The 24,871-nt window shown below is 36.4% G+C and overlaps 1 protein-coding gene across 1 annotated transcript in view; it reads left to right on the top strand.

Annotated features, from left to right (window-relative positions):
- The window catches only part of prim2 (DNA primase subunit 2), a 73,000-nt gene that overhangs the window by 35,647 nt on the left and 12,482 nt on the right, over window positions 1-24,871 (top strand). Inside the window, exons 9-12 of the mRNA XM_051125333.1 lie at window positions 2,546-2,618; window positions 3,412-3,597; window positions 23,808-23,934; window positions 24,462-24,544. Coding sequence (XP_050981290.1) covers window positions 2,546-2,618; window positions 3,412-3,597; window positions 23,808-23,934; window positions 24,462-24,544 — 469 coding nt within the window. The remainder of the gene's footprint in view (window positions 1-2,545; window positions 2,619-3,411; window positions 3,598-23,807; window positions 23,935-24,461; window positions 24,545-24,871) is intronic.

Raw genomic sequence — 24,871 nt, 5'->3', positions numbered from 1 at the left:
TGTGGCACTGTTTGGTGGGTCCAGACCAAAAGGAGTCTGCTTCTTTGCACTGGTCTCAATTTTGTATGTGCTTCTCATTAAAATGTTGCATCTCAGATGATGTGTAGTATTTGCCATCATCATGATATCATTGTGTCTGTAACTGGATGTCAAAGGATTCAGCAGAACAGTCTGTGGCTTTGTGATATGACAGGGCTGGACTATTGATATTTACTCTCTTCAATTTACTCAGTGAGATTTAATGTGAGTAATATCATTACTATTTTTGTCCCCAATATTTTCAAAATAAATACAAACTTTCAAAAATGCAGAAAAGAACAGTTTATTGGGAAATATTGTTACAGTTTACAATACTCCAATTTTAGTATGTTAAAATGATCAATCGCGTACAAAATAGTTTTTGTTTAAGTTTTTGTTTACATAATGTGTGTGTGTACTGCGTATATTTATGTATATATAAATACACACATACTGTATATATTTTGAAAATATGCATTTGTATTTGCATGTATATGTTTTTATTGATTATGATTAATATTATATATAAATATATTTAATATATAAACAAAACATTTTTCTTAAATACATCCATGCATGTGTTTGTATTTATATATACATAATAAATACAGACATATTTTGTAAACAAAAACATTTATTTTGGATGCAATTAATCATGATTAATCGTTGCACAGCGCTATTAAAATGTAATTTATTCCTGTGAGCTATGGCAAAAGATGTTTGTCAACAAGCTTTTTTCCATGACTAAAATGAAAGGATGACGAGATGGCAAGAAGGTAAATAAACAATAACTGTGTCTATATCAACATAACATATATTGCAATAATAATAATAAAGACAATAATAAAGACAAGACTAAAATGTATTTTAAACAATAAAACTTTACTAAATTCTCTCTTTATTATTGTTGAAAAAAAAAAAAACTGACAAAAAATTATTGCAGACTGCTGTGCATGCCTCTGCTACGTAAGCTTTTATGTGTGGTTGCCAGATATCAAGAGTTCAAATTCCCGAATCAGACTGTTAAACAGATACATTTTCTGCCGAGATCAACTAAACCATGTGTGTGTCAACGTTCTATTGATTTGTGCTTATAAATAAAAGTGCAACAGACTTACCTAAAATGTAAAAATACATTTCTCAAATGTAATTTTAAAATTTTGATTGGCTTAATCATTATACAGCATGATGAAAATGAAGGTTTCATTGACGAGAACTAGAACTTGACTAAACGTGAACAGGACAAAGACTAATTATAGCAAAAAAGTAAAATTTGACACTGGACTAAGACTAATTTAAAAGACAAAGATTAAGACCTGACAAAATTAACACTAATTTAAAACTAATTCTAATATGCTGATTTGGTACTCAAGATCAAGAATATTTTATTTTTATTACTTATTCTATTTTATTGTAATTACTTATATTTTTGGATGACTAGAAAGTTCACTTTTGATCAGTTTTATGTATCCTTGCTGAATAAATGTATAGACCAATTCATTGTTTTCAAGCAGTGATGTTTTTTGTGGGCGGAGCCTATCTGGTTGCAGAAAATGACAGTTTTCAAGTGGCAGTCAATGGAAGCCATGGAATAAAAGAAAAAAAAAATAATAATTTAATATTTCAGAATTTTGACTTTATTCTCGAAAATCCGAGATTACATCTCACAATTCTGATAAGAAAAATAAACTCGACATTCTCTCTTTTGAGTTTATATCCCACACTTCTGACTTTATCCTCTTAGAATGGACAAACTCGCTATTGTTGAGTTAAATCGAGTTATAAAGTCCAAAACACAAGTTATAAACTTGCGTTCACGAGAAAAAAAAAAGGCAGAATTGAGATGATAAAATAGGTTAATGTAAAATGTTATAGGTTTAAAGAGTATTTCATGTTGTAACTGTACGATGCAGCTGCAAGTGACGTAACTGTGACATCTACTCCAAATTGGTCTATAAAAATAAGTGTTAGATGTAGAGTATGTTGCATTTTTTTTTAATCTCTCTCCATTTCCGAAAATGTCTTTTGCAGCGTCCTTGCAGAGTCTCTGCTGTAGGCCACATTCATTTCTTTTTATAGTTTTATGGTTATATGTAAAATTTCATCAGCCATCATCAATCTAAATAAATATTTGTCTTGTTTTTACATTTTTTTTTTTTTTCCAAAATATGTGTTAGGAATACAATAGTCTAGTACTTTTTGTGCCACTGTATTATTATGAATGTGAGATCAGGTTACATTCATTTTGCAATTTGCAACAAATTATATAAATTTAGCTTCAGTGGGCTAAAATTTGATGTCTAAAATTGCCTAAAACTAAGATAATTTTTTTTTTTTTTTGCCTGCATCTTAAAGAATCTGTATTGTTTTGAGGAATGCGCTCCAGATACAGTGTTTTGTTCCTTCACCAGAAAACAGGAATGCATTTGAATAACATGCCTGCTAGTCAGTGTTCTAGTCTGACCTTGTGATTTCTTCTTCACTGTGATTGACTTTCATCATTTGTTCTCTTATTCTTTTGTTGTAGCCATGCCTATGTGGGTCAGGACTACAGCTTTCAGAAGAACATCGGGAAAATTTCTCTTGAGCAGATTGATGCAGTAAGTAACAACCAAAGTTACTGACAGAGTTTCATTAATTCTCTAAAATACGCTATATACGAAGAACCATTTATTATTAAAATTATTTTAAAAAATAATCATTTGTGCTGCGTATGATTTATTGAGAATTTTTCAAATGTATTAACTCTCAGGAGCCTGTGCTTTATATTTGGTACTTGCGCATTTTTACATTTTCCTTTCCCTGAATTCTCAAGTTACTAGGACATTGAGCATGTCCTACTTTGGTGGTTGGTGGATGTGCACAGATGTTTCTAGGGAAGAAAGCTGTCTGTGGAAAGATCTGCTTTTTCTGTGTGTGTGTGTGTGTGTGTGTGTGTGTGTGTGTGTGTGTGTGTGTGTGTGTGTGTGTGTGTGTGTGTGTGTGTGTGTGTGTGTGTGTCATCTCAGGGCCGGTTGCTGTTCCAATTAAGTGGCTCATCAGCACATGCAAATTTTGTCCTTCACTTTTTGCTTTTATTTGAACATTACTGTATGCATGGAAATCTCTTGTAATTAAAGCCTTTGCTTTGAAAGTAAGGCTTTTTTTAACACAATGCCTCTGTTTTGAAACCTCATATCAGTATTTCACCACATTGTAACCAGGTGCGATAAAGCTATTGCCTTTAAATGTGAGTCTTTGTCCTAATCACACATAATTGTACATTTAAAATCAAATATTTCTTGATTGACTGTGATCGCGTCATAGTAGTTTTATAGTTATTTTAGGGAATTGCGATCTGTCTGCATTTATAAATCAAGCCATTTGATTTATGAATGTCTTTGCTTCCACCAGCTCTCAGGCAAGTCCTTTCCTCTGTGTATGAGGCAACTCCACAAGGCATTGAGAGAGAACCACCACCTGCGGCATGGTGGGCGCATGCAGTACGGCCTCTTCCTCAAGGGCATTGGTCTTACTCTGGAACAGGCCTTGCAGTTCTGGAGGTCAGAGTTTGTCAAAGGGAAAGTCGACGCAGACAAGGTAACTTTTCATCTTCAGCTTGTACTCCCTCACATTGTCCTGGTTTTCCACAAGTTTTTCTCCCCAGATGGTTACGTTAGTGTATTTTTGTGTTTGTAGCATTTCCTTGATGTTCTATTTTTTTTTTTTTTTTTTTTTTTATTGCTGATGTCATTCTCTTTCTTCATCCCTCAATAACTCTTGAGAGGGTCATCTAAATGAATGAGAGAAGACATTAGAAGGCAGTTGTTCAGCTCTCTTATTTTGATGCTGGAGATAATTTGCCTCCCTTCTATCGTGTCCTTAATTACAATTCTAGAGGATACTCGTAAGATCTTATTTTTTGTGCATGGTACATTAAACAAGAAAATTACACTCCCAATCTTAGACCTGTGTTTCGCTCCTCCCCGCACTCCGCAAATGAACGCGTATTCCCAACTGATGCTCAATCAAGGAGAAACAAATGAATTTCACATCCTTACCTGAGAATGGCCGTCCTGACGGGCACGCTTTTGAAGTAATCATCAGTCTCACGAGAGCTCAGTACCAGCTCAGAAATCACTTAATACGTAATGAATTTCTCTCTGGCTGCTCCAGCTGTTCTGGAGCTCCCAGTTTTATGGTTTCCTGTTTCTTTTGGGAGTGTAGCTGTTTAGTTATTGCCACTTTTTTAGAGATGTACCAACATACATTTTTTGGGCTATTAACAACCAATAAAAAACTGTTTGTTGTAAGAGATAACTGGTCATTAAACTCTTATCTTGACACAAAATAGATTTGGACTTTGCTTATTGGTGAACTCGGATTAAATTCAGTCATTTACAGGTTCTTTGTGGGTCCTTGTTTTGCATGGATATATGGTATTAATTTTATTTTATTTGTGGGTCACACTTTATATTAGGTGACCTTGTTATGTACGTACATGTTTTTACGTTGTACGTTGTAATCCTTAAAGGAGAAGTCCACTTCCAGAGCAAAAATTGACAGAAAGTGTACTCACCCCCTTGTCATCCAAGATGTTCTTTCTTTCTTCAGTCGTAAAGAAATTATGTTTTTTGAGGAAAACATTTCAGGATTTTTCTCCATATAATGGACTGGTATGGTGCACCGATTTTGAACTTCCAAAATGCAGTTTAAATGTGGCTTCAAATGATCCCAAATGTGGTTGTAAACCGCAAACATTCTAAATGTTTTTTTCCAGTTCATGGCAGTTAGGGTATGTCGAAAAATTCCCATTTCATGTTCTCCCTCAACTTCAAAATCATCCTATATCTCTGTTTTACCTTTTTTGTTAAGGATGTTTGATCTTTTTTGCATGTTCACTTTGCAAAGACTGAGTCGGTACTTCTGCAGCGATGTAAGATGATTTTAAAACGATTTTTGAAGTTGAAGGAGAAAATACGGTTGGAGTTTTTCTACATACCCTAACTGTCTTGAGCCAGAATACACAGAGTTCAGGGAGAGAAAGACAAGACGAGCGTTTGAGATTTTTATTTTTTTAATGAAAATAACTGATCGTTTCACTAGATAAGACCCTTCTTCCTCGGTTGGGATTGTTTACAACTGCATTTGGGATCGTTTGAAGCCACATTTAATTTGCGTTTTGGAAGTTCAAAATGGGGGCACCATATCAGTCCATTTATATGGAGAAATATCCTGAAATGTTTTCCTCAAAAAGCATAATTTCTTTACGACTGAAGAAAGAAAGACATGAACATCTTGGATGACAAGGGAGTGAGTACATTATCTGTCAATTTTTGTTCTGGAAGTGGACTTCTTCTTTAAATGCATAACTTAGCGGCCCAGGACGTCATTTACTAACCTCTCTCTCCTTTATTTTTTAAAGTTTGTCATCAACTTTCTTAGTATTCCTCAATCTATTCATTATAAACAATATAAACAGAAAAAAAATCTATATAAAAGAATATCTGTTTTTTGATAATATAAAAAAATATTGCCTTTAAAGTCATAAAATATCAAGAGAGTTTTTTGCTATTGCAGAAGTTAGAGATCCATCCGTGCTGAATATATACGTTTGGTTGTTAAAGGCCCGAATATTTACCCGAACATTCATGCATTTAAGGGTTAAAACATATACCTGCATGTAATTACTTTTAGTTACACTGTTGACCCATCCATTACACCTTAACCCACCCATAAACCTACCCATACCACCGAAGCTGTCCCTAACCTTACTTGTTTCCCACCTACAATATGAACAATAACTACATTGTACTTATTTTTTGATGTAAGTACATAGTAATTAGGGCCACCTAATATAAAGTGGGACCTATTTGTATCTTAAAAAGTTTATAAAAAGTCTTACAGTTGATTTCAAAAACTCTGCAGATGATTTAAATCCATTTAATATTTTGGTGCTTGCTTATTTTACATACTGATTCTCATCCGTAAATAAAGAATATCTTTTTCTCTTATCGAGCTGATGTAATGCTAACCAATGAGTATTTGTGCCTAAACATTTCCCTCATTTTTTCCTCCCTGAAGCATTACAGGTTTTTAGACTGTATTTATGTCAGCAGCTCAGATATCGAATACGCAGTTGGTCTACTTTTGTGTATGACTGTCCAAGAAATTTAAAATGACGGAGCGTTGCAAAGCGCTGGCATATTTTCTGTGTCAGTGGCAGAACTTCAAGGGAAATCTCCTGAAACTCTCTGAAGCACTGCCTGGTTGGATCTTTTGGAAAGATGTAAAGTATTCATGACTGGTACAGGACAGCATTTTGTTATAATGTAATTTATACAAATCGTACTATAAATCATCTATACTATTAGCAGTTAATATACTGTTAATTTTTGGATTGAGGCAACATGATTCAATTGTACCACCACAGTGAATGCAAACAAATAACCTGAAATGTTCTGATGAATGCATTATTCATGGGTAGATACACCATGAGTGAAGGACAGCACAGCCTGTACTAGCTGTACTCGAAATAACAATACGGTTCTAGCAATAACATGGTAGTTTTGGATTTCTCTACAATTGAGGCGAATATCAGGATCTGAAGTAATCTAAAATAAATACGCCACACAATGGATCTGTCGATTTCTGCATTCACATGGGCACAGATGAATGGTGGGCAGTATTCTGTGACATCATTGTAAAGCAAAACAAGTGAAAAATTTGGGTCATTTTCTACAGAGCGGTGATTTTTGTATTTCAAAGGAAATAAGATGTCGGTTTACTTCGAAAAAGCAATGAAAAAGATCAAGAGGACAGACAAGAAGGGAAATGAGAAATGTATTACCAAACACCTCTGCAAAGCAAAGTGGAAAATAACCACAAAAAGCTGGACTTTAATAGGCTAGACTGACATTCTTAAATGGTAAGATTATCTTCAACAAATGATGTTGACTTCTGGCATTTATAGAAAATTAGATGTTTCATATCATATAATTTTTCATGTTCTTATCATAACCGAAGCAAAACTTTAGAAAATAGCTGAAATAAGTTTGATCTTAAGAAAAGTGCCAGTCCACTTTCTTAGCACCCTTGGTTCTGGAAGTATTTTGCAGTAGGGACATTTCAAAACTGTTTTGAAAAAAATTGCTTGTAGCCGTTCTCTGATTGTTGGAAATTTTTCAGTAGAATGATGAGTAGTTGTAGATTTTCACAAGGAATTCTGCTGTTAAAGGGATAGTTCACCCAATAATTTCTCACCCTCACGTCATTCCAAACCTGTAAGACCTTCATTCTTCTTTGGAACACAAATAAAGATATTTTTGATGAAATCTGAGAGCTTTCTGACCCTCCATAGACAGCAATGCAAAAACTGAAAAATAATAACTAATAAAGTCATTATTTTTGTTTTCTTTGCTCACAGAAAGTATTCTCGTGGCTTCATAAAGTTAAGGTTGAACCACTGGTGTCACATGGACTAACAATGTCCTTATTTACTTTCTGGACCTTGAAAATATAAGATTTTTGTTGTCTATGCAGCATCAGAAAGCTCTCATATTTCATCAAAAATATCTTAATATTTGGTCTGAAGATGAACGGAGATCTTACAGGTTTGGAACAACATGAGGGTGAGTAATTAATGACAGAATTTTCATGTTTGGGTGCACTATGCCTTGAAACATGTATGCAGTGGAACATGTGCAATGAGATCACAACAGGTCTATGCGTAAGTTAATGTTAAAAATCAATCCCCCTATGGAGAAAATAAATGTGTTTTTTAATCCTGGAACCCCACTCTTGCACTCTGTTGCATATATACTGTGTAAATTCATTAGACACAGTTTTTTCACTGCCCTCTACACACCCTCGTTTGGTCCCATTCAAGTATGTAGATAAAGTCAGCGGGCACATGCCATACTACATGTAAAGACCAGTGCCCCTGTGCAAAGCAATTACATTTTCTTGTAATATAATGCCCTGGAGCTGTGTATTCAAGCGCTATCCCAGTTCTTGCTGCTTCATTTCCACACTTGCTTCCACAGCAGTAGCTTAAAATAGGACTCGCAGGACAAGAATGGTTAGCAGTGGCCGGCCTTCAGAAAATCCAAATCCAGGCCAATTTGGTTATATTAGAAATGCAGCGGCACAAGACCATCTGAAACTTCTGTGCACAGTCGAGCGGAAAAATCTAATATTTATATCCTGTGTGCCCTGTTCTTTGTTTTTGTCCTTGCTCTTAACATGTTCCCTGCAGCGAAATGCAAGTACAGATATAGTGAGCATGGAAATGAATGAGTCAATTTGGATGGGCATGCCAAAGCAGTTTAACCCTGCAGTGGACTGGCCATCTGTCCAGGGTGTTTCCCTGCCTGCGGCCTGAGTTGGTGGGATAGGATCCAGTGTCCCTGCATATTGAGAAGTGTTTTAAAAAATGAATGAATAGATAGAAGTAATTTGAATCTATAATATCTAACATTTACGTTACCGCTGTCAAGTTTAGGGTCAGGATTTTTTGAAGCAAGTATGCATTGAATTAATCATAACATGATGATAAAAGACAGTAATGATAAGAAAAAATGTTCTTGATCACAATTTATATTAAAATGGAAAGCAAATTGTAGGAAATATTTTGCAGAAATACTGTTTTTACTTTATTTTGATCAAATAAATGTTGGTGAGGAGACTTTTTAAAAAAGCTTTAATATATATAAATATTATAAGGTACAGTGCATTCCAAATTTTTTTTTTTTCAAGGAAAAAAATCAACTAATGCTATAAAATATACACAAAAAGTCAGTTGTACTATGTTACTATAATATTGAAGGTTAAAATTAATTGATTTGTATACTAACGCTTACTACACTGTGAAGTTTTTATAATAATAAAGTTTCAATTACATCAGTATATTTCTACTTCAATTAATTTTTTGAAATATAAACATTTAAATGGTGGTCTACGTAAAATTAGAATGAATATGTTATTTAGTGCATATATTTAGCAAAACGCTCCCCTCGAGTTCATTATTCTAGCTAATTAACAAGTTTATGATCACTAAATATGTTTTTTCTGAGGTAAGTGTGATGTTACATGATATTGTTTACAAGCTGTTATTTTGACGTCTTTGCACGGTTGAAACACTAATTAAGCATTTACATGAGACAGGGCACAGATTTCGGTACGTTTGATAAGTACTCTTTCGTTTAACATACCTTCAGACGTTCATTCATATTTATTTTGTGCTGTAACTGTTCAAGTGGAGGAGATGATCAGTTCATGTGCGTCTCATGCTGCTACTTCTCTCAAACTGAGGCGCTACAGCGATCTGTCACTCCACATTAAACAGCACCAAAACAACGTTTATTGTTTGCATACTGTAATAAAATGGACAATTTTTAATCTGAGACTTTTTCATATCAAAAGTAACAAAGCACAAAGCTTATTCCTATTTATTAGATGGGAGGCACTTTACAGTGTCCCATTCATTAACTGAAAACAGGCTAGACTAATCGATTCTTGGGATTTAAGAATCAATATTGTTTTAGGAAAAATGAGAATCGATTAAAATCGAGAAATCTAATTTTCTTATTATAGTATTATCGTAATTACTATTACCGTAATGGTGCAAATTGTTACAGTCTTTTTGGAAACGGTCCTTGTGTTCACAGTTTGCCGCCTCTGCTAAAAGTTGAAGCAGTTCTTTTAAGCGGCAAACATTTGCCTTGCTGCCCTCCCGGCACCGAACATGCTCGAGTTCAAAGAGGTGCTTTTGCTTTGACTACTGCTAAGCCACTTTCACAGACTCAAAAGCAGTCAGAGGGTGTCCATTTACAAATATTCCTTCTCTTAGCCGCCAACCATTCCTCTGGAAGAAGTCAGGAGGTGAACAAAATAAATAAATAAAAGAACGCGTCCAGACAAACACATTCTCTGGTGGTCACGCACCGCCACTCGCAAAAGTGCCCCATTTCCAGGGTGGCTGCGTCCCCCTCAGTCTGCCCTCTCAGGTGGAACTCAGTCCACCCACTCACAGCGAACACAGCCTTCCTTACAAACCAGCGGATGGTGGAGTCGGTGGGATGCAGGTCGCAGCTCTGTGAGTGATGTATGCGAGGTGTCAAGGATATCAGACGGCACAAAGCCCCCATTAGCATTCCACTTTCACTGGCAAATAAACAACCGCAGCAACATCTCAGTCTGGACCGCTTGTTTTGATTCGGTAGTAGGTGTGGGTGGTCGCAGATAATATCCTGAAGAATAATCTATGCATTTCTTTATGAAGGAATTGCTTATGTTGTTTTGCCTTTCACAGCTTTCTGTTCCCTTCTGCTTTGGCATGCATGACGGGATGCCGCCACTTAGCACCTAATTTTCAGATACGCTTCTTGTTAACGGTAGCTGTGCATTATACATGCAGGTCAGCTTTTATGCACCCTGATGAGTAAAAAAGCACTCTGCCGTTTCAATAAAATCCACTTCTTTGTTTGCTCGTAAGGTTATTAATCTGCAGTAAGTTGTATTGCTCTATAGCTGACAGTGAAGCAACAGCAATAACGATAATAAATAATGATGCCGATAATTATAGTACAAGCAACTGCGTGTTCACCTGACAGCGTTCTGTATGCAGCACCCAAATGGTTTACATGCAAAATATTGTCACGAGTCATTGATTTTTGGATGAATAAATTACTGTTTACCCCGAGGCTGATCCGTCTGATTGCTGCGTGAAGCGCGGGACCCTGATGGCACCTGCTACATATCAGTGGCGTGGACTTTGTTTGGTGTCTCGTTCATGCAGAGGGCCAGGACCGGCTAAGGGCAGCAGCTATGGCCTTCAATGCTCCTCTCTGGCTAAATGGTTGCTGTTAACACTCATTTTGATTGAGTGAGCACAATGTGAAGTGCACCGGGGTGACGCTCATTAGACTTTCACATACCGCTCGGCTCTCAACTACCGAGAGACATTTCTTGAGCATGAGAGATTGTACTGTTCAGCCATAAGGGAGAGTCTGAATGCTTTAATTTGGCTTTACTGGCTTTTAATGCATCTATATAATCAAGACTTCATATTTAAGGTCTCTTCACCGCGAAACAGATGTTTAACACATAATTTCAGGTCGATTTTTGTATGCTATTTGTCTGTCAATATTAATACCAGGGCTGGGTTAAAAATATCACTTTCTCACTTGTAATCAATTCTCATCAAATGATATTGATTCTTAAATCCCAAAAATCAGTTAGTCTAGCCTGATTTCATTTAATGAATGAAACATTGCAGCATGGCTCCCATCCAATAAATGGGAAAATTTTGTTATTTTTTATATAAAACCGTTTTAGGTTTCAAATTCTGTCCATTTAATTGCACTATTCAAATAATAAATGGCGTTTCTGGCGCTGTTTAATGTGACATCTCTGTAGGGGCTCAGTTCAAGAAAAGCAGCAACACGAAGCACACGTGAACTGATCATCTCCTCCACTTTAATACCAATTTCAGCACGAAATAAACACGAATAAACATCCAGAGGTATGTTAACTTACCGAAATCCATATCCTGTCTCATGCAATCGCTCAATCAGTTTTTCATCTATGGAAAGACCTCAATAACAGCTTGTAAACAATTGGCTTGTTTTCATTACAGATTTGCGCAAAACTTTGGTAATATTTTATAAATGTCGATAAAGTATTGCAAAATGACAGCGTTTTCATTCACCAATGTTTTGCAACTAAAACGTTTGTTTTTTTTTTGTTTTTTTTTCCCCTCTCGTGAGAAGTAATGGCAACAGATTTTTGTAGGATTTTGGCTATATTTAATCAATGGAGATGTATGCGTGTATCTTTACAGAAGCAGCACGGTGAGGCACTTCTGAAACGTGCATTGACTAGCGTGGCCGTGATCAGCTCCGGTGGCTGTGTTGAAGCTGTAATGCGCCGCAGATGTGTGCAATGTAAATTGTTTAAGCATTAATGGCAAGGAAAGCAGTTTCTTTGCAGTTTTGTGGAATATTCCTTTTTTAAATTGCCTGAAAAGCCACCTCATGCGAGAGAAAAAAAAAAAAAAAAAAATTTGTGATATGTGGGAGTTTTTGCAGAATTGCCACATTTCCATTTTCAGTTCGCAATTTCGATTTGTGCAATTTAAAGGGTAATGGAAGCACAGCTAATGTCATGTAAAATCACATTTACTATAGAAAGAAATTAAAACTGGTTACCAAAAAAAAAAAAATTGGTAATATATGCACAATACAACATATTCATTATAATTCTAAAAATGTTTATACTGTTTTTCAGTGTTTAATGTTTAAATAAATCTGTCAAGTTTTTATGACAGCCACCATTTAAATGTTTATATTAAAAAATGGAGTAGAAATATAATTATGTAAATGTAACTTTATTATAAAAACTTCATTGAGTGAAAGTTAAGTGTTTATATACGAATCAGTTAATTTTAACATTCAGTATTCAGTAATATAGAGATTTTTTTTTTTTTTTTTTTTTTTTTTCTCTTGAAAATTTAGCATATACTGAACCTGATATATATCCAAAAATAATTAATATCAAATCAAATCAAATCACAAGCTTGTGAATCAGAATCAAATCAAATCAGGAAATTTATGTCAAAAACCAGCCCTAATTAATACATATTTAAAAAAAAAAAAAAAAAACTGCAGATGGGCTGAATGAAATTCACTTTTTGAGAGTAGGTAGCACTTAAAGGAAAGCAGAAATACCCTGATACACAAAGCACTTGGCAGCATTAATTTTCTGACACTTTGACACAAGAAGGGGAAAGTCAAAGAGTGTTTACATGTTTTCAAAGAGACTCAAATTTGATCAAACAACACCAAATACAAGAGTTCAAAGAGCCACTTCTGGATTTTTTTTTTCATCTGCCATTCAATGTTATTTGGAAAAATAATCATAGTTTTAATGCGAATCGTATTGGTCGGCCAGCTGTCTTCGCAATGCGATGGAAAAGATATTGGAGCCCCTCTCCGTACCAAAAATCTGGTGAATTAACGGCATGGGAATATTTGTCTCCATCAGAACAGTTGCATTAACAGCTGTTGATTTAAATTTTATATGTTTACCACACCAAATTTTGGCACTTAGCATTCATCTTGGTGTGAACAGGCCTTAATAGTTGCAAAACTCTGGCTTTTGCGAAGTTGTAAGAGTTGTGGATGGTTAGCAGGGCATTGCTATGCAGTTTCTAGGTTATTTTAAAGAGCAGGTCATGTTGTTTTTTTTTTTTTTTTTTATACAGTGTCCTAATATTGTGTTGGAGTCCACTACAAAAAGTTCACGTGTCTAAGTTCTAAGTTCAGAAAATATTGTAGTTTTCCCAAAATATACTTTTATACATAGTCACTTGTCAGTTATTTCGAAACTGTTTGTTCAAATCATTTCTGAGCATAATGTCTGTAAACCCCTCCTTTCCATAAGCCTACTCTGCTCTGATTGGTCAGCTGGCCAAGTCTGTTGTGATTTGGTACAGAGAGGAGTACTTGAGGAAGTTAGGGAGTGCTGCCATCAGTGTTGCCAAGTCCATGGTTGTTTTTGATGTCCGCAGGTTGAAGCGACCCCAATAATGTCATATTCAACCCCTGGAATGCAAATTTACCAAGGGACCCCCCTTTAAAAACCATGTATTTTACACCCCAGCACACAATTTTTAACAGCCGACCCCCTCAAACTGTTGAGTAACAGTTGGGTGGGTTTTGTTGTAAAAACCTGGCAACCCTGGCTACCATTGACAAAGCATTCACATTAACATAAAACAATAATATAGTGCTCCAATCTGTTCTTAAAATAATTGTTTAGCACTTATGCAAGCGAATCATGCCCACAGGTAAGGTTTAGCTGCTAAACTATAAACACTTAACAAAACATTAACGGTGGATTCGTTAGCCGAATGCTAGCGTGACTGACTGATGAAACAACACCGTTTGTTAACCAAAATTTGTTACATTCTTTATTATTGAACAAAGTAATTAGAATGACAGTCTACATTAATTGACATTCTTAGGAAATAGTGGCTTCACATCAAATTATCTGAATTATTTCAGTAAGATCGTGGTTTACCTGGAAACCTAAAGCTGCACTAAACTAGCTTTTTTGAGCACTCAGTTGAGAATGTACACAATGTACATGTATCAATCGTACTTACAGATTGTGGTTCGGAGACGCTTGTTAGTCCAAATAAAGAAGATTAGAAGCCAAATAAGATAAAAGATAAGATTAGAGAAGCAGTCCTCAGTAAAATGACGAGCACACAATAAAAGGTTTGAATTGTATTGCTGTGGTATCATGGAAAAAATGAATTTTAACCACTAATTCTTCACATCATCATTCGGCAATGAAAACAACTAGCGGAACTAGCGGAAGTGTTTGTGGGCAGATCAGACTGTTTGTATTTCGTGGGCAGGTGGGAGTTATGCTAATGTGTTACCCAGTGATGTGGATCGGTAACAGATAGAAGATTCGAAAATATGACAACTCGTTAAGGCGATTCCGAGTTGAGTCTTTCTTTTGAGAGACAATATCTTTATTTACATGCACTTTTTTGATTACAAACTTTGCGGACTGTTTACATTAAAGGATAGCTACGTTACAAACTGCAAAAAAATATTTTTCGAAAAACCCATATGACCTGCACTTTAAGTGTTTATTAGTGTATTTCTGTGGTTTCTCAGGTTTTCTGGGTAGTTGCTAGGCAGTTGTTCACTGCCCCAAATTCCTGTGATTATTCTGGTCTCTAGATATATTCTTGGGTCCAGTTGTCAATGTGATTTCACAGTGGGTGGGTCTGTCCTGTGTGGTACCATAGAAATGGAAGCTGAACTTGACTAAATGTCCTGCTGTGGCTGGTTAGGACTGAAACTCAGGTTTACTTGGAAAAAAGCTTTCATCTCAAAGCTTTACCGCAATGATCCTCGTGAGGATAAATTGTTAAGGGTGTCGTTTTTGTTTTAATGCTTCCCTGTTAAGTATGATTAAAGAACTGTTGCTCATTATATGGATTTATTTAATTAATTAAGTAAGCTAATTGAAATATTCATTCCCTCACTAATTAGCAAGTATCAAGTAGGTTTTTATTTGTATTTTATTCAGCAAACTTCAAAAAGGAAGGACGAAAGTGAGGAACTTCTAACGGTTTTGTTTGTCTCCAGAGATCTTCTGATTATAGACTTTAATCAATAACAAAAAGCTTTTGCTGTGAATAATCCAGCCGTGAGTTGCTTTAAGGACGTGTAGCATTTAGAATAATTACATAGCAGGTCATCTCAGCTCTTTTTAAAGTACGTCGTAGCCACTTTTTGTCTTTACACAGCGCTGAATCATTTAACATTCGCATGGGGTGAATAATCTTCTTTTAAAGAACATTAGCATGCAAAATATTCCACGAAAAGACAAAGGTAATTACAATACGTTTGAGCATTTTGCCAGTAACCTTTAAGGCGCATGAATCACTGTTTGGCTTATTCACCCATGCTGAGGGGGGCTTGAAGGATGGATGCGAGGAGAAGGGCATCTCGCACCGCACTATTTCTATTTAATTGAACCATGATGCCTTTTTATTATTCTACACCAATAGCCTCGGCACCAGAAAGTACAGCTTGTGGATTTGCAGCACGTGGGAACGATACCAAAGCCACAGAATCCTTTGGCTTTGACACTTGTGGTTATTTTCTATCCTGCAAACATTCGATTGTGTTGTTTTCGAGTTAAACCTGTTTATTGTAACTGTAAAACATAAGAAGTCCTGCGGCCAGAAGTATCATTTTGCCTCAGATTGCACTTGGCATCAAGGTGTTTTGTCAAGGTATAATGGGAATCTTACTCAAACCTGTCTCTGTACCTTTTTATGTTCTCGCATTCTTTTCCTCACCTCGTCTCTTAATGTTTCCCTCAGGGAGAGTGAGGAGTATAATTTATGGGAAAAATTTGATTCCCCTTCCTAGTGTCAAAAAGGTAACTGCTCTACAAGGTTTTGTGATGGTGACAAAAGTGGCTGTGTTGTTTACCGGTCTGGCTGTCTAAAACATCCCCCACGCCCCCCACAGCAGCTGCCTGTTTAATTAGAGTGCCAGGGCCCCAAGAGACCAGCAGCTCCTCCTGCACACTGTATGGAGAAAACCAGACCCTCTCAATCACTCAGGCCCCTAACTGTTCACGCTGTTTACTCAGCCGAGTCTACACGCAACACAATAGCTTAACAGTGCTAATTGACATAGTTAAAAAAAGCCAGTGAATAACAGAGGAACATGCAGGACAGGAACTGTGAACAGACATCATTATGCATATAGACATTGGACGTGTATCTTGCAGTTTCAACAAAAAGATTAAGCAGCACAACCTTTTTCAACATTGATAATAAGAAGAAATGTGTTATGAGCACAAAATCATCACATTAGAATGATTTCTGAAGTATCATGTGACACTAAAGACTGGAGTAATATATATTTTTTTTAATGTATAACGAAATTAACATTTCAGACATGTCTGTCTACAGTATATATCAATATACATGTAGTCTGATCATAGATGGATGTATGTGTGTGTGTGTATATATATATATATATATATATATATATATATATATAGTTATGAAGATATGTAGATATAGTTATGAAGATATGTAGATATAGAGATGTTGTATGTAAGTATGAAAAAGTGCTCTTCCCATATTATGGGATTTTTGAATGTTTATGAAATTAAAAAAAGGGTTTTATTAAAAACACATGTAATGTTGAATCAGTAGGGCTGCCCCCTAATAGTTGACTAACCATAGTCAATGAGAAGAGGCTTGGTCGACCAAAATTTTATTAATCGCTTAGTCGCAGGGAAAAAAAGATCCACAGGACGTGACAGACGGATTGTTAATTGCTGGTCTGTGTGGTAATAAAGTACGTAGTGCAGGACATCCAACACTCACCTAACATATCCAAACAATTGACCTCAAATTTGGTAGGTAAGTAGGAGCAACTTTACATGGGCGCTCAATCTAATGTTAACCTAGAGAAGTCTGCGCTGTTGAAGTGTCTGTGCGGAGTGTGGAAGCTGAACATAGCACGCTTACTGCACAGTCACTGGCTCTTAAAATTCTCTGTCATATTTGGTCATAAAGATAAGAGTAATACATTTTTCAAATCTGTAAAGTCTCTGCGTTTATTAGTGTGCCCTCACAATAACAACAAAACATTGCGCTTTTGTAAAATAATGAAAGCGAACAAGATGTTGTTTCTGCCGTCTCGGTCTCCGTCTACACTTGCCTTACAGACATGAGAAATATATCTATAGAGAGTGAAATGCCTACTTTCAAACAACCCAATTCAAATAGAAAACAAGAGTCAGTGTCGCCGACTTCAAGCCCTTCAATTTCTTAAGCTGAACAAGAAAGCACTTCAGTAAATGATTAGAACGTTAATGCAGTCTTCTTGCTGTTCTTTCCTGACACATTCATAATTATTCTGTGTGCCGGTGCACTGCGGCAAGCTTTTTTTGTGCGCTTGAGCACTTATTAGGCTATGTAGGTAATTAAAGGCTCATTATTTTTATTTATATGGTTTATTAATAAACGTGCGACTAGTTGACTAATGCTTAAAATGAACGATTACTAGTCGACCAGAAAAATCTTTAGTCGACGGAAACCCTAACAAATAACAATTGGATCAGACGGCAAAAAAATAAATAAAAAAATTGCAATTGTGTTTTTTAATTGTCAAGTGCATCTCTAAGGGATATATCACCCAAAAAATGAAAATTGCCATTAATTACTCCCCCCTTCATGTTGTCCCTGTCATGTTATGAAGCTGCGCAAAGAAAACAAAAAGAACGACTCAACAATTTCTTCTCTTTCGTGTGTCTTCGCCATGCATTCACAAGAGTATCATGACGCATTTATGTGGTGCTGCTGGCGCAGAAGTTGGCATTTTGATGTAGAACGCTCATCTCTCTTAGTTCATTTTTTGTATATTAAGGTTCAAACAAGTAAGGCTGGGCAAAAAATTGTAAGAGGACTGACATGGAAGAGATTAAATTGTTAAATAAGGTTGTTATTTTTGTATTTTCGTAGCTTCATTAGATTACGGTTGAACCACAAATGTCACATGGACTATTTTAACGATTAACTTGCTTTCTGGGCCTTGAATTTGGTAGTTGCATTGCCATGGAGGGTCAGAAAGTTCTCAGATTTCATCAAAAATCTTAATTTGTGTTCCAAAGATAAATTTAGATCTAGTTAGGTTTGGAATGACATAAGGGTGAGTAATTAACAACGAAAATGAATTTTTTGGATGAACTATCCCTTTAAGTACAACATAAGAATATCTATGGCACCACATCCATTGTTGTCATTGAGATTCAGAGCTGGCCCCACAGACAGGCAAAGAGCCGTGCCCAGCCTCTCTTTTCATCTGGGTTTGCTCTTAATGCCTCTACCGAGACATCCATCTTTTGAGCTCACATTTCGTCTTCCTGTTCCTTCTTTTACAGAGCAATCTAAAGAAATTGTAGTGGCTTTCACTCCGTTCCACACTCCATTCTTTAAGAATATAAAGCATTGCCTTTTGTCAGAGATATGAAATGCTGATTGTATCACCCTGAGCAGTGATTTTGGACTTCAATAGGTTTACGTACATTTTTCACTGTTGCCATCCCTGCCACGCTTTACATTTTCACCGATTATCTCACATTAGCAAGTCGGTATCTTTTATCATTCTTGCCACTCTTTGGCATCAATGGCATCAATTTAACATGGACTTTCACCGCAGTCACAAAGAACCGCTTTGCCGATGGTCATACTAAGATCCTGCATCTGACTGTGCGCTTGTGACAAAAAGAGAGAGTTTTCTATGATGTTATCTGTATTCCCACAGGGTACAATATGAATTCAGTGAGCTGTGTTTTAGCCGCTTTGCCAGACAGTCTTTTTTTCTAATATAATCACCTACTCAACACTCTCCTGAGCTCTTCAGTACAGTGGGTGGATTGTCACCGCTTAAATCGAGTTTTACTAGCCTTTTGTCGCAATGTGCTTAAACTCCTTTTGTTTGGCCAGTTCATTTTTAGGTGCCGCTCGACTAGAAAAATGGCCGCAATAACTCTAAAGCTTTTATGACCATATCCAGGATCTCTCAGTTGAGAAAGAACGAAAAATAGCATTAGAGCACAAACTCATTGCTAGTTTTTTAATACATTGCTAGTTATTTTTCCAAAATATTATACAATAATATAACGTTTATATACAGTATTGTTTATACTTGCATTGTAAAGATGGTCATTTTTTTGATGTACAGGGTCAGTAACCATACTGTTTTAAATTTACAGTACAGTAAAGCTGAACATTTTACATTTTATGATATTTTTGTTTAATCCAGTTTTTTTCACAGAGGAATCAAATGATAATTAGCAAGAAAATGCACGACAGAAGCATTTCAAATTCTCCTTCCTGTTGCATTCAGTGAACAGCATTATGAGGCACTGGAGCTTTCAAGTGTAATAATCTAGCAGTCAATTTCCAGAAAACATCTGGAATGAGACAAGCCTGCATCCAGCGAGGAACAGGTCACGCCAGGAGCCTGTTCTATATAATCTGCAGAAAATGAGGAAAATTAACTCACCGTTTATTTTGGTACAGATTTTTCTCCAGGTTTACTTTGGAACGGATGTGAAATGGCTCAGATGTGCATTTGCATACATTAAGGGAGAGGCTGTTGACATTAATACAGTAATTAGTTGCATTCTAATGAGCTGATGGTGCAGCCAACAGCAGCGAGTTGTCTGCGGCTTACTGCCTGACACCGTTTACTGTAAGTGGGAGTCAGGGGCAGAGCGCTGCGAGCCGGGGGACCCTATATGATGATTGTTTTGCCACATTACAAAATGTACTCGCTGTGTTCCGGTGTGTGAACATTTAAAGTCAGCGTGAAATCAAAATTGACCCCATTTACTTTCATAATGCACCTTCTTTACGACTTTCCTTTTCTGCTGACATTGCTTAGGCAATGCGGGAATTTAGATAACGTGAAATGATAGTCAAATAGCTATTTAGGCATTGTTTATTTTAGCAGCTCCTATTCAACCCTATTCCTGTATTCACATTCTAAGACAAAAATGTGCAAAAAAGAACCATTAGGTACACAGCAGCTTGTCACTGGGCCAGAATTGTTATGTTCCTTGTTTGCTGTACTACCTTAAAGGTGCATGTTTCTACTGTAAGGTACAAATATGCACCTTTTAGAGACGGATATAGTTTAAAGTTGTCCCTATTGTACCTCTTAGTAAGTATGTATTTTTTTTTTTTTTTTTTTTTTTTTCTGACAGTGCAATGACCACTTTTTGCTATCCGAATCTGTTCACGCTCTACACATTTTTCCCCCATCCTGTTTCACTCAAAAATACGTCACATTATTTAACTAAAGTGGTTTTCGAAGTGCCATTCACATTGATTTTTTTTTAAAGTACAAAAGGTATGAATAGGTCATTTGCTATTTGACTTTGAGTGAAAACGGGGAGAATTTCTGCTCCATAAAGGCAGATTAGATTTAGAGCTGACATTCAGAGCAGATCAAGCATGGCTCAGGCTGTGGTGAGATTGAAATGTAAACCTGGATGGGATTTCAGTCAAGCTTGACAAAATTTGCAGGTTAAAAATGAATTTCAATTGAACAAAACAGATCACAAAAAGAGTTGTGGAATAGCGATATGATATTAAAACTGAAGGGCTTGCTTGAATCTATAGACCCATCATGTCATTAATTTGTGATTGAGTAAGTTGATTTTATGGCCTGTTTAATTGCAGCCTTGTAGATAGTCACCTTGTCAAGTTCATAGGTTTTATTACTATGGTAATGGCATCTGAGTGCTGCAGGTAATTATTACTTCCTCTCTTTCTTTGTCTCCCTCTTTTGCGCTCTTTCTCTCCCTGTCTAACCAACTCAGGAGGCTAGGTTACCCCTTTTGGATAGTTACCAGAGTGTACATGATTGGTGTATAGAGTTCAGGTCTGAGATTGAATGCATTGACCCTCATCAAATGCAAACAGTATAATGGTTTCCTAAGCATACGCCATATTTCTCAAGGTGGACGTTGATGTTCACAGCAACTCTCGCGTGGAAAAAGCTGTGCAAAGCACAAATAAGACCCGGTAATGCTCGAAGGTGATTTCATGTCACTTTTAATTTGCATGATAATAGCCGCGCGAGACAACTTCAATGTGTTTATTTCATTTTCTTGTCCTACCTGGGCCTGCGCAAACACAAATTTCCACATTGAGAATCTAGGATTCAAAATCTAATTTAAACGTGGAAATATAGTTTAAGGGTTCTGTTTCTGGATCACTAATCAAATAAGCAAATGTGTGACATTAATCATGTAAGTCTTTGCACAGATGGTTAGATGTGGTGTTTTTTTTTTTTTTTTTTTTTTCATTTATCCATTTATTCTGGAGAACATGTTCATCAGGTTCAACAACTTGAAGAATTGATGCATCTTAAATAGATAGTTCACCCAAAAATAAAAATTGTCATTAATTACTTGTCTTTATGTCCTTCCAAACTCCAAAGACCTTCACCCATCTTCGGAACACAAATTAACATACTTTTGATGAAATCTAGGCGCTATAAAGTCGTTATTTTTGATTTATTTGCACACAAAACATATTCTCGTAGCTTTATAACATTATGGTTGAACCACTGATGTCAAATGGACTATTTTAACAATGTCCTTAACTACCTTTCTGGACCTTCAATGTGGTAGCTGCGTTGTTGTCTGTGCAAGGTCAGAAAGCTCTCGGATTTCATCAAAAATATCTTAATTTGTCTTCCAAAGATGAATGAAGGTCTTACTGGTTTGGAATAACATGAGGGTGAGTAATTAATGACAGAATTTAAATTTTTGGGTGAACTATCCCTTCAAATATTATTATTTAAAAAGTTGAAATAATTTAGACCGATGCTTCAACAAAAGCATATGCAATGAGATTACAATGGGTGATAAGTGCAGCTGTAACCCGAAAGAGGGACAAATTCTTCTACAGTTCTAAAATTATCTTTATCATATTTACCAGATGTTTTTACTCATAATCTGAACAACTGTTCGAAAGTTTAGGGTTGTTTTTTAAAGAAATTAATTATTTTGTTTCAATACTTTATTTTTATTTCAAACAAATGCTTTTATTTTAACTCTATATTCATTAAAGAATCCTGAAAAAAGTATTACTGTTTCTGCAAAAATCAACAATCGTGTCATCATTTTAAAATGTATCAAAATAGAATTGTAACAATATTTCACAATTGTACTGTTTTTACTGCATTTTAGATCAAATAAATGCAAGCTTGGTGAGGATTAGAGACTACTTTCAAAATCACAAAAAAAACTTCTGAATGTTAAAGGAGACCTTTTATGCCCCTTTTTACAATATTTAATATAAGTCTCAGTTGTCCCCAGAATGTGTCTGTGAAGTTTCAGCTCAAAATACCCCACAGATCATTTATTATATAATTTTTAAAATGCCTATTTTGGGTAGAAGCAGAAAAACACTGTTTTCATGCACGTCTCTTTAAATGCAAATGAGCTGCTGCTTCCCATCCCCTTTTTCAGTAAGAGCTGAGCCTTTATAGCTCATACCTCAGATACTTTGTTTGGTTTTGATTATCATGTCTATTGCACTGAAATCATGTGTTTTAAACCAAATGAATTTAAACTTCTAAAACAAGATGAGAAAATGTTTTCTGAGTGCGCACAAAGTTGTAAGTAAACAAAGTTCTCTTTCAAGTCTTATTGCGCTTAAACTGTCAAATACACACAAGTTTATGTGAAAAACACGTTACAAAAATAATCAGTTGTGTAGGTGAAGGTAAACAGCTGGGAAAGAAATTGCATGTTTATATTAGATCTGTGTGGCAGCGGCGTAATATACAGTAAATAAATCAATAAATCCACTGCTTTCTGGTCTCCTCTGAGGCTGGGACTCTAAATAAATAGTGTTCTGTGCTCATCTGTGCAGCCAATGACAGAACAGTTAGCATGCTTTGCTCTGTTTCTGCATGCTACTTTTGCCATGGAGTTAGAACTGGTACACAGTTGTCACTTGCGAAAAATAAATAACGGTGCCGTAGGTAGAAACATGCAGATTAAGAGGCATGTTATAATATTATAATAAGATCCCCTTACCGCGTCACAGGGGAAGCGAAATTTGACGCACTTGTTTTTTTACATGCTTGCAGAAAAAGGCTTACAAAAACTGGATTGTCCTTTTTCACATTTTCTGGGTTGGTAGATGCACTGGGGACCCGATTATAGCTCTTAAACACAAAAAACTCAGATTTTTGTGATACGTCACATTTAATATTTAAATAGAACAATGTTGTTATCAAAATCCTTTGCTCTGTGAATGTTCTGCACTGTAATTTTCGGCTTGAGGTAGCAGCTCTTTAACAGAATGGCTTTTCTTTGCATGTTAATTTTTTTTTTAATTTGGTTTGATGGTGATGCCTCAGAGACATGAGATTTGTGTGTAGAGAGTGAAATGGAGATGGGGGAGGGGAGCGAGAAAGAGAGCAGCCACATTATCCATAATCCAGTCACAGCTGTCTGCGGTTTGGCGACACCGCTACAGCAGGTCCCTGCTAATAGCTCTATATTTCATGGTGGAAAACGCCCTGCCACAACCCACTTGATGTACGACAATGTCTTCGTTTCACCCACAACCTCCCCACTATTCCTACCCTCCTCTCGTGCGCTTTACTGTCCTCTCCCTCAAACTCACGTTGTCTCTCTCTTTCTCTCATCTTTGTCTTGCTCTGCAGTTTGATAAAGCATATGCCTACAGCGTCCGCCACATGTTTGGGAAGGAAGGCAAGCGTACTGACTACACCCCCTACAGTTGCATGAAGGTGATTTTGTCAAACCCACCCAGCCAAGGCGACTACCACGGTGAGTCATACTGAGCCAGACTGTTGGTTTTAAATGCGATCGGTCCCCCCGAGGCCCGTGCTTAGTTCTATAACGAAGACTGCTTAGTACGCACGTGGTCTTGAATTAGTTAAAAAAGGAAAAGGCAAGTCCACACAGCTTAATTGATAACACGTGCTTTTCGCAATACACTGAAAGTGAGCATCACTGTGTCTTGCTCACAACATAGTACATAGCATAACATAACATAGCATAGTGTACAGTATAGAGCGACGTGGAGCACTTTTTATGATGGGTGGATGTACTTTTTTGGACTTCAAAATCTCAGCACCCATTCACTGCCATAAAGCTGAGTTTTAGTTGCTCACTTTTGTTTGGAAACATGACCCCACAAGTAGTACCCCCTTTCTACAGTGGCCTTCAAGAACACAAAAAAAAACATGCGGGTCATGTTCGAACTGTCCTGTAGATCGTATTTTCAGACACTGGTTTGAACTGTTTGTGAAGCTTGTAAACCCATTTTCTCTTTCTCCTTGTCTCCTTCACAGGGTGCCCATTCCGCCACAGCGACCCTGAGCTGTTGAAACAGAAGTTGCAGAACTATAAAGTCTCCCCTAGTGGGATCAATCAGGTTTGTCCGACAACTAACACACACTTGAGTGGTTTCAGCACAATGCGAAGGCAGAGAGAGGGTAAAGGGCTTTTTAAAACTTAACATGGCATCCATTAAAATGATTTGTGCAAATTCACCAAATCTACCAAATAATGAGTAGAAAGGACATTAGCTTTACGATTAAAATGATACGACTGTATAGTAATCATACAAAACTAGAGTGATTTCTTTTTTAACAAGGCATCCCTGAAAGCCCCATCCTGCAGTACTTTTGGAATATTAATGAATCTGCTTTACTTCTGGAATATTAATGACAAAAAGAAATAACGCTCAGGATCCTCCAGT

The sequence above is a fragment of the Labeo rohita genome, chromosome 13, assembly GCF_022985175.1.
Source record: "Labeo rohita strain BAU-BD-2019 chromosome 13, IGBB_LRoh.1.0, whole genome shotgun sequence".
NCBI lineage: Eukaryota > Metazoa > Chordata > Actinopteri > Cypriniformes > Cyprinidae > Labeo > Labeo rohita.
The sequence above is the reverse complement of the archived record's forward strand: the minus strand, read 5'-3'. Positions and strand labels throughout refer to the sequence as shown.